Raw genomic sequence first — 12,014 nt, forward strand, 5'->3', positions numbered from 1 at the left:
TGAAAGTTTCATGGCAATCGTCCAAGTAGTTTAGAAAGAGAAGCAATAACTAACATATGCTAATGGAAAGACAACAAACAACAGGCCATATCATAAGCACTTCTGCTCTGTGACCAGTACATCTGTAAAAATGTTAATAAAATATTCTGTTTGGCAAAAGAAGGCTTAAATTCTTATGACTATTTATCATTCAAACTTACTGACATCAACCTGAGTTTTTTAAAATTTTGTTTACCATCAATTATTCTTAATAGATGGCAAACAAAAGAAAATTCATGACATGTTGCAGATGCAGGACTAAACCATGAACTTGTATAGTGTTAGGTGAGGTGGATGGAGCATAAAAGCTGATGGAGGGAAGCATATTTTATTTACACGAACAGTCAAGCAGTAACATTACAAAACAGACATCTCACAGCGATATATTGCTATTACTCAAACCAGGTTATTAAAAAAGTATAGATACACAGCTATACATCTAACAAATTATTTTACTTCTATTTTTAGCATGATGTAAATAATGCCTTTACTTACTTGAACACATATGCATATATTTAAGAGACAAAATAATTCATAAACAGTAAATTATTATTGTAAATAATCTGGAGAGTAAACAAGCTGATTTTCTATTTTTCAAATCATCCAGTTCCCTGAGCATGTATATATATGGAGCTTTGTGTGTGTGTGTGTGTATGTGTGTGTGTGTGTGTGTGAAAACTGAAAATTGACAATGTATAATGATACCCCTAAATCCATCATAAACTCTTTTATTAAAATAAAATATTTTGTTGAAACCAACAAAGAACTGGAAAGGGAATGTAAAATATATGTAACTAATAAGTAACATACAAATATAACTAAAACACTATCAAGGTAGAATTAAAAACACAACTAAAATGGCACAGATGACTAAAAAGTAATATTTACTGTTATAACTGATTTTTGAGTAATAAGTAAATATCTGAGAGTTATTTCAACTCCGCAAGCAAAGCACAAATAAATAGAAAAACGATGACTTAATGGGACAAGCCCACCCAGAATGAATTAAGATATATGGATGGGGTAGGCATACCAATCAGCCTAGAGACAAGCATGATATTTAGTTTTGAAGCAGAACAGAATTAAAAAATTTGAGCTATGGCTTTAAGATTCTGAAGTCTGCCACTAACAAAGCCAAGACAAACATCGTCTGCATACTGGATGAAAGAAGCCCACCAAATTTTAGTCATATTTATTAAGTAAATTTCTGCACAATTGTGCTAACCAGCCTCCCTGACAGGACAAAGATATTCTGTACATACAGACAGTACCAAATAAAACACTACCAGCAGTTAGGGGATTGATTAAAAATGTACTTAGTAAATTGAAATCTGTATCTGATGCAAACCCCTTACTTTCAACCATTCTTTAATCATTACAAGAAAATGGAGAAAAAGTACAACGGCAGAGTTTGATAAGAACATCACAACCAAATGCCATTAAGAAAATATGACAATAGAGTCAGATGGGGCAGAAATTCTCAGAAATCTGGAACATCATCCATTCATGGACAACTGGCATAGCAGACGTTGTCTCCTGAACATAGCATTGTTTATTTTGCACAAACCCAGTCATGTACTATCAAAATGTTTCCATTTCAATATAAACATATTCAATAGGAACAAAACATGTTGACAAGAAGTGAGTGTAAAGAAATCTTGTCCGTTACAGGAACTATGCTGCTGCAAATATAAAACAAAACTAATTTTCCACCATATTTCATATCAGAGCTGTCCCAGAATTAAAACAATAGAGGAGGGCTCAAGGAAGGCAGTTAAACTGAATATGGTTGGTGAGGGTAATCAAGACTGTTCCTAATGTTATACGAGGGCCAATACATTTTAAATCTGATGGACTGAGGTAAAATCTTAAAAGTACTTTCTGAACCCATCCTAATACCTCCCTAAATTAATTTCTTGAATAGTCCTTTTAAAAAATGCACTGCAACATTCACGCATAAGTAGTTTTCTCTTGGATAAAAAGTCTATGAAAATACAGTCATGGATAAAGAGGCGGTTTTTTAAGGAGTTCAGGTGACCTATCCTTCCCAATAAAAAAAAAATGCACTTTTAATTAAAAATGGAGAAAATGGCTCATTCTAAGCAAACAAAACTACTCCCATGGCATCCCCCTTATCCCCCCTGCAGAAGAATCTTGGATATGCCCCTGAAATGACAACATTATAAAAGTAAAAACTCCACCGGTGTGATTTTTGTGGATTAACCAGCAAATGCCCTGATATGCTTTTCGATATGCTTTGTAAATGCCCTGCTATGCTTTGCAAATGCCCTGCTATGCTTTTCGATATGCTTTGCCCTGATATGCTTTTCGACCAATTATTAACACATATAGCAAAGCACTAGAGGAAATAACTACATATCTACATACATATATACTTCCCGTACCATGCAAGTTACTTAATCAATTAAAGGTGGACTGAACAAATGTAAACTACATCAATTTGCTAACAGAAGAAACAAATTCACCCCCACAGTTAAAATATTACATTTTTAAAAAATGATTTTTAAAGATTTTTCAACATAATACACTCCTGTCCCCAAATGTGATACCAAGTTTAAAGGTGAAATCTAAGAGTACTCTAAAGCTTGGAGCATTTTTTAAATAAAATACATACAAAATTCAGCTGCAGAGAGAGTTTACAGTAAAGTATAAATGACAATGTTTGGATGTATTTAAAAAAACTGTTAAATGATTGCTAAAAAGAAACATTTATTTAAATTCTCACATGAAAATTAAACATGAGACCCCTGAAGGAACTGGCACTCTAATGGCTGGAAAGAATTTTCAGGAATCAAAAAAAAAATAATGTTTCTTCTATTTAACTGCTGAGTGCTGATACCATCTGGTGACCTTACTGGATGTAAGATTGGCACCATTTTCATTTAGGACTAGTTAGACATCAAAAGAAGTCATTTGGTGAAAACTCCATGTGGATATACAAGACCTTCCATTCAAAAGTAGGGGTGATATTAAGATTGTCAAGCAGGCCATGATTAGGACCAATCAGGTAACACAGTGGGTCCTTCGGTGAAAAACCTGATGTCAATGTGACGTTCCATTCAGAAGAAGAACCAAGAACCAAGAACATGTTCAAGATGACCACCATGGTGGCCATAATTGATGTCAGACTGGCATAATTTTCATTTAGGTCCAATTAGACAACATATTCAGATTTTTGGTGAAAACTTTATATCAATGTGAATTTCCATTTAGGGCAAACAAAATTTCATAAGATTTTAAAGATGGCTGAACTAAGGAATTCTGAGAATGGTTTAGTAAAATATTTAAACATTTCTTTATACTTATTTTTCTAACAATGAGTAAATATGTACATTTTAAACACTTGTATGTCTCAGGCAGAACATAACCTTTTGTAAGCTTCCCAGATGAACCTCCATTTGGTGACACTTCATTTTTAAAAAAGTCTTCTTTCAATTATGCACAAGCTTTTCTTCTTATGGAAATGTTTTCAGACAAATGACATCAGTAGATCTAACTTGAACCTTCATCCTGCCTGAACATCAATAGATCTAACTTGAACCTTCATCCTGCCTGATGACTGATCTGAACCACAAACAGATACATGTTCCTTGAACATAACTAAGCAGGTACCCTATTAAATCAGAACAGACCCTATTAACTTATTTAAACAAAATATCTTTGTAAGTCACCCTTTAAGGTTTTTGATAAAATTACTGAATGGAATTTATTTCAACCTGTTTAGGTATTTATGACAATCAATCTAAGTTTTCCTACATTTATAAACTACCAAATTTTCCTACACTTATACACTACCAAGCTTTTCCTACATTTATACACCACCAAAATTTCCTACATTTATACAATATCAAGTTTGTCTATACTTATACACAAAAAATAGTTTTCTTTAATTTATACACTTCAAGTTTTCAGAGACTGAAACATGAACAAGTTTTTCTACATTTATACACGACTGTATTTTTGAAAGGACAATAAGATCAATCCAACATGAAGTATTAGTGGAAATGAACTATTATGCTATAATGAGAACTGAATAATAATAATTGGAAATTGCCAATTATACAAAAATTATTTTTGATGTTCATGTACCAGAGGAGTACGAGTCTGATTCCTATCATTAAATCAGCCCGATTAGTTACCATGGTGTGTTCTTGGGCCTTTAATTGATATAACCTTCAAAGCCTTGTTGTGCTGTAAAATACTGAGCCAAACCTGATGCTGATGAACCTCATATTTTCAAAGACATCAAAAAAAGGTCTTAAATTATCACAGATTTATAATATAATCTTAAAATTAATTTAAAAATTACTCCCCAAAATATTTACAAATATTGGATTTTAATATTTCATCAAGCTTGGGCTATTAACTACTGATATCATTCTCTAATTAAATAAATAACTACTGGAATTTAGAAAGTGTACTCTGTAACTGCATTTTAATGAAAGTTTTCCTTATCTTTTCACAAGGAATTTGTAGTGTATTGTAGGTACATTTCCTCAAATAATATCCATTGTATACAATGTACGTCTTTTGAACAAATTACCACAGAACACAGCATTACTTATTTGAACAAATTACCACAGAACACAGCATTACTTATTTGAACAAATTACCACAGAACACAGCATTACTTAAGGGATAAAAACATAAATTACACCATGCTGCTGTATTTGAGAAAGATAAAAGCTTAGATTTACTCTACATTCCAAATCATTCACACACAATTAAATATATATCTGTAGTCTACAATTTCCCCACCATCAATCAACTAATTCACCGGATGAGATGATGTTGCTGAGACTGGACTTGTAGTCATCTTTCAGAGACAAGTTGAACATGGAGTATTGTGGATCATCTGTCACCTCCTTCTCAATCTTGAGGAAGTCTGGAAGGTTGAGATCATTGGTCTTGGTTGTGTAAGTTTCCAATAAAATCAGACCTTTGCATCTGTAAAAGAAATGCTTCATCTAAAAACAATGATCTTTATTATCACTAAATAAAATTTCGATCATGAAACTTCAAGAATTTCCAGATATATTAGGTTAGACCATTTCTTCTTTGAACTGTTGAGTGTTGAAACCATCTCTGATATATATATATTCTGTCGCAACAAGATTTTCAAATTAGCCACTATGGCAGCCATACTGAACGTAAGATTGGCATCATTTTCATTCATAACAAATTTAAATGAGAAGACCTTCACTGAGAACCCCATGCTGATGTGACTATTCTGGAGAATTAGTGGTGACAAGATTTTCATTTTGCTGGCAGCAACATTTGAAGTCAGGCCAGCCATTTTCATTCGGGACCAACTAGACGTCATAAGAAATCTCTTGTTAAAAAATGATGATCTCACTTTCCATTTAGAAGGAGTAGTGACATGATTTTCAAGATGGAATCTGTAGTGGCCATATTAGATAGCAGACTGACACAATGTTTATTTAAGACCAACCAAACAACATAAGAAGTCTTCCAGTGAAAGCCCATACTGATATGAAAATTCCAGTGAAAGCCAATAATGATATGAAAATTCCAGTGAAATCCCATGCTGGTATGAAAATTCCAGTGAAATCCCATACTGATATGAAATTTCCAGTGAAAGCCAATGCTGATATGAAAATTCCAGTGAAATCCCATACTGATATGAAATTTCCAGTGAAAGCCCATGCTGGTATGAATTTTCAGTGAAAGCCCATGCTGGTTTGAATATCCAGTGAAAGCCCATACTGATATGAAATTTCCAGTGAAAGCCCATACTGATATGAAATTTCCAGTGAAAGCCAATGCTGGTATGAATTTCCATTGAAAACCCATGCTGGTATGAATTTTCTGTGAAAGGCCATGCTGGTATGAATTTCCAGTGAAAGCCAATGCTGATATGAATTTCCAGCGAAAGCCCATGCTGGTATGAATTTCCATGAAAGATCAATAGCAATGACCAGATGGCTGATGTGATGGTCATATTAAATGTCCAATTGCCATCATTTTCATTTACAACCAACTAAACATCATAAGAAGCCTTTAAGTCTCAATACTGATATGACTATCCATTTAGTGGTGATAACAAGATTTTCAAAATTGCTGCTGTGGTTGCCATATTAGATTTCTGTGCAGCACCATTTTCTTTAAAAGAAAATTTACCTTGGGGTGAATGTGTGTAAAGTTGTATGTCAAAGTAGTTTAGTAGGAAAGCAATATCAAACTTGTGCTTAACAACAGATGTTGTTGTTGTTATAAGGTTTAACACCAATTTTCAGCACGAGATAGGCTATACATGGTGGCCAGTATTAATGGTGGAGGAAGAACCCGGGCAAACCCCCGAAAGAACCACCGACCCACGAGAAGCTAAACAACAGATGTCAGATGAGGAAGAACAAACAGTCCATCCCATAAGCTCTTCTGGTGTATGACCAATAGAATAACCACACAAAAATCAAGGGCCATCAAACTAATCTTGTGACAGACTGCATATCTGGACATAGGCTTCAACATGCTTCTGACTCATTTCAGAAAGTTAACACAGTTTTCAATGGACTTTTACCCTCAAACAGACATTTTTACAGAGGCTTCAATGGACTTTTACCCTCAAACAGACATTTTTACAGAGGCTTCATTGGACTTTACCCTCAAACAGATATTTTTACAGAGGCTTCAATGGACTTTTACCCTCAAACAGTTAAATTTACATCCTCTTAACTAGTAGTTTACATGTAAACAGGAATACCCTTGCCAACAGGATCAATTATATAGTAGCAGACAAAACAGAATTAGCATGGAGGATTGATGTTGGGCAATAAAATTTAAGAGCCTTGCATAAATATCTGCCATAACATCAATGCTAGGCTGGTTGAACAGGATATAAACCTGTTACCCTGGGTTGTGAATATAAGCTAAGCCAACATGAGGAGTAAGGAAACATTTTTGCAACATATTTGTCACTGAGATCCATAAAAATAAAAGAGCAACCATAGGGTACAAACAAAGTTTGATTATATGCAATAGGGTTCAATACATTGTGAGAGCTGAAAATATAAGAGTTACTCGAGTATGAAAATTAAGTCAGAAAATACTAATAAGATGTTCAGTAGAAGTGATAACAAGATATTCAAGATGGCTGACGTGGTGGCCATATTGGAAGCCAGCTGGGCACCATTTAAATCTAGAAGAAATGGAACTCGGTGCCTTTCCCAAGGGGACACAAATAAGGCAGCCAGCCCATACTGGCCTGGATGGGTATTGAATCCATGACCCATGGATAATAGGTCCAACTGTGCTATTGTGCCTCCCTTTCACTTACAACCAACTATACATGAAGTCTTTAAGTGAAAACCCCATGATGGAGTAGTGACAAGATTTTCAAAATGGATACTGAGGTGAAAATATCAGCTGTTTTGAGCAGCACAATTTTCATTTGGGACCAACTAAACCTTGGAATGAATATGACAAGTTTTAAGGCAATCTTCCAAGTAGTTTAAAAGTGATAACAAACTTATACTAATGGATAGACAACAAACAATTGGCCAACCCATAAGCTCTTATCTATTACCAGTATAGCTAAAAATAAGGTATAGCAAGCTAAATAAAATAATATTACTTCTCTTGGCAGGGTTCCAGGTAGGTGTCCATCTGGAAGTATTGGTTATTCCACAGGAAACAGCGTCGCTGTTTGTTTATTGCCAAATGTCGATCATCCCTCTGGGCCAACAATATCTGAGAAGGATATAACAAAACAATATCTGAGAAGGACATAACAAAACAATATCTGAGAAGGACATAGCAAAACAATATCTGAGAAGGACATAACAAAACAATATCTGAGAAGGACATAACAAAACAATATCTGAGAAGGACATAGCAAATATATACAGGATCCTTTTTGAAGTTAATTGTAACACTATTACAAGCTTCAAAAAAAAAAAGCATTTTCTGATTGCAAGAATTGGTGTCTGAATGATATTTAGTGGCAATAAAATACATTTTTTCTTAATTAATAAAACAATTCAGGTTTAATTACCTTTTCTTTATTGCTTCTTAATAATCTGTGATATTAATCTGATACATGAATATATCATATACATATTATGTTTACAGACCAATCATTTTGAAAGAAACTGATTAACTGTACAACAAGAAACCTAGACAAAGAATTGCAATATTCAAACTTTTTTAACATACTGGTAAAACAAGTTCAGTTCAAATTCTGACAAGAGGCTCAAGTGGGTATGCTATCACTCACCTCACATAACTTGACAGTTGACTATTTCATTAAGTAGGCCTATGAAGTATTTAAAGAAAGTAATCTATGCTTACAATCTCCCAAACCTTACACAATGTGGATTAAATTATTTTATTATAGTTTGATAAAAACTCTTTCAGAAGATAAAGGCATAAACAATATTCACAATATCTTGCCCAAAAAGTGAAGTTATCAAATATTTTTAAAAGTTAACTTTATTGACAAAGCTGTAATATGTGGTTTAGAGTCACATGACTTTGGACATGGAAGGGGCATGTTTTTTTTATTCTTGTAATTAATTGTGTAAGTGTTTCAAATGAAAATAATTATTAATATAAATTCCAAACAATGTCTGAGCAATGAATATATCAAATGCCATGAATATTGCACAATATATGTAATAACATAAATGACTAAAATTTATAGCACTTTCACATCAAAATACCAGCAGATGTCAGACTCTATTTAAACAAAACATCAAGCTTGCTTTTAAATATTCAAATGTAGAAGGTTTTAAAAACAATTCTCTGCAAAAAAAAAATTTAAAATCAGGATTTTTACACAAAATATGTTCTTAGAGCAAAATCAATATTAGGCCCCTATTACAATTATTTGCAAACACACATCCATAACATTAAAAACAACAACCTAGTCCTTAATTACAGCATTACACCTGGTTTATGCTAGCCTTCAACTGTTCATTATCTCAATAATCAATTATAAAAAATTTCTTAAATTAAAAATGACAAATTATTTTGTTTTCAATATTTTTCATGGGATACCAATTTCAAGGACTAAGTTGTTGGCTGAACCACAAATTAAAAGACCTAACAAAAAATTTGCCAAAATTAGCCACGTTTGATGAGGCTCTCCCCGTTCCCAAATTAGTTACTTAACTCATTCAGCCCCAACACCACCTGTAGGCGTGATGAGGCTGTACCCAACTTCCGAGCTCTGCAGCATCAAGGTCATTTAAGATACAAAAAAGCAGACAGATATATCTCTTCAATGATACCAAATAATCTGATGTTCTAGTTGCAACACAAAATACAGCGGGAAAAACCTATTTTTTTTAACCTTTTTTTTCCACCCAAAATTTGCTCATGGTCAGAATCTGATTTTGTATCTGGATTTAGACCTTTTGGCCTCAGATCTAAGGCAGACTGGTCTGAACTGCACATAGACAGGTGAACCTTTGCAAAAACTAGAATAATGTGGGCATTTGGAATAAAGAGTGGTCTCCATACAAAAATGATCCATTAAGCAAAAAAAAAAAAAAAAAAAAAAAAAAAAAAAAGAGAGAAAAGAACTCCAACTTTTACCCTTCTGCTTTTGCGCAAGCAAAACAACAAATGGAAAATGATGTTTCTAGTACAACTAGGCATTAGGCTAGTGAAAAATCTGTTGAAAGTCGATGTATTAGGATGTATTCAGAAATAGCCCCCAAAACGTCTTTCCTACTCGCATTTCAGGTGAAAATGACATAAACCTCCAACAAAAAACTTTTGGGCTACCAACAAGATTCCTCTTTCTGGGACAGCCAGCTGATTGGGTGGCTGTAAGATGGGTGACTGTACAGTCAGCCTGGCAGATGGCTGGAGATGGAATGGGGTGGGAGGAAAGCAAAATGGAACAATTAGCTGGTACGTGGTACAAGTCCATGACCAACATGAGATCACTAGTGCAGTGGCTTATAGCACAGATGGCTGATAAAATATGCCAGATTAGTGTTATACCCCATACATCTGGACTAAGTGGTACTAAGACCTTGCACACATGATGGGGTACTAGTACACACTGGGCTGTGGCTGCCAAAAATTGTCCTCACTGATTTGAAATTTCTTGAACTGATTGTTATTGTGCAACTGAGACAAGAGAGAAAAAATATAATGGGAAATAAGGAATTGTAAATGTTCACTATAATGAAATGCACTTGTTAATAAACCAGCAAAGAAACCGAGGTGGTGTTTACAAATAAGACAACCAACAGCAAGAACCAACAATACCATGCTGGCCTACAAGATAAGACTATCAGAACACAAACTGCAACACTTTTACATGATAAATGACTAAAATACAACCATAAAGTTGCTAATTTCTAGAAAGTAAAAATCAACAATAAAGCAACTTGCTCCATGGATGGGGTGAATTCAAGCTGACTTCTGATGGATGATGATCATATTACAGTGAAAGCTTTAATTGGTACACATCCAGTATTTGGGTAGCTACCATTTGGTGGGAAGGGGAGGTTTATTTGACATAGAAATATGACCTCCTGAGTGGTAACAAGCTTAGCCAATCATATTGCAAGATCATCCTACTGACATGCATAGATCTTGCTGACATTCAAACTTGTCTAATGATATTCCAAGTTTGATCAAAATCAGATTAAAACATGGCATCTGGAGTGGCAACATGCAAATTTTGACTGATAGACGATGGCTACATCGCTATACTGTAAACTCACAAGACATTATGGAATAGTTGCATAAATAAATCCTCACATCCTTTAATTTCTATGGACTAAGTGAAAGTCCATTGTGATTTTTGGCCACCAAGAGAGGATTACCCAATTCATGAACAATGCTGATAGGATTTAGTCACAAATTTGTTATTGATAATCATGTCCATCATGAGTGTGTGTATTTTTAATGTAAGTTTTAACAAATTTAGTCATATTACTATGTCTGTGGTGTGGCAGTTTATAGTGATGTCTAGTACTGGGGCAACATGCAGCAGAAATGAAGCATCATACCCCACCCAGTCACATTATCCTTACACCAGGCTGACCAGTCATAACACTAACCTCTAATGCTGAGCACCAAGCAAGGCAGCTGCTTGTACAATGTTTTTAATGTCACAGCTGCCAACCCCAGAGTAAAAAAAATACTGACTGATTATGACAAAAATACTGCTTTTCGGGAATAAATACTGATTTTAAAAACTTAATGTATATGTAACTATTTACAACATCTACAACCATCTGAAAAACCTGACAATAACTTATTTAATGCCAAAGATGGATGTGCACCTTCTGAATGGGCATCCATTCAGAAGGTGCAAGAGCGCAACGCACATTTAGACACATGCTGCTTATATGAACCTTTTCCACACTTTGTTTTTTTCAAAAATCGAATCCAATGTACAATCTTTAATTGATTATCTGATTCTGTGTGATTTTGTTTTACTGAAATGTTCTCATTCTATCACACAAATTAATCCTTTCCAATTATACTGTTTAGAAAAATGTGAGAGAAATAAAATGCCAGCAACACTAGTAACTAAAAGAGGAAAGGTAATTTCAATCAAACTATATCAAGGTTCCCGCTGGTATTTATAAATGTCGTAAGTTCAGGCCGAGTTGTTGCTCACGAAGCAGCAAGCTGATGTTTATTAGCTTTTCACACTATTTCCTGTCATGAGCACCTCCAAGCCCAATAAAGAAATCACAATTACACAATTTGCAAAACGCAAAGTTTTCTCCTTTACTAGATGGTTTCACAAATCTAAACATGATGGCATAACTGTCCTGCCAGTTGTTTTCTTTTCTTTGCTGGAGAAAATTCTGAATCTTCTGATTTCCTTTTCGACATGACATGAAGTTGAATATTATAAAGATGAGATATGGTGTTAGCAGCAACTGCTTTGTGCAGTCAAATATGGTGGTTAAAGAATGGCATCGTAACCTCAATTTTGAATGAACCAATCATATTTTAGA

General features: G+C 34.2%; 1 protein-coding gene across 1 annotated transcript in view; it reads right to left on the reverse strand.

Annotated features, from left to right (window-relative positions):
- Positions 1-351: 351 nt before the first annotated feature.
- The window catches only part of LOC149775318 (TRPL translocation defect protein 14-like), a 113,377-nt gene continuing 101,714 nt past the window's right edge, over positions 352-12,014 (reverse strand). The window contains exons 11-12 of the mRNA XM_089944276.1: positions 7,655-7,770; positions 352-5,007 (exon numbers count right to left, since the gene is read on the reverse strand). Of these exons, the coding sequence (XP_089800402.1) occupies positions 4,821-5,007; positions 7,655-7,770 (303 nt within the window). The 3' untranslated portion in view covers positions 352-4,820. The remainder of the gene's footprint in view (positions 5,008-7,654; positions 7,771-12,014) is intronic.

This window comes from Sinohyriopsis cumingii, chromosome 19, assembly GCF_028554795.1.
Source record: "Sinohyriopsis cumingii isolate HCF-2022 chromosome 19, ASM2855479v2, whole genome shotgun sequence".
In the NCBI taxonomy this organism is placed as follows: domain Eukaryota; kingdom Metazoa; phylum Mollusca; class Bivalvia; order Unionida; family Unionidae; genus Sinohyriopsis; species Sinohyriopsis cumingii.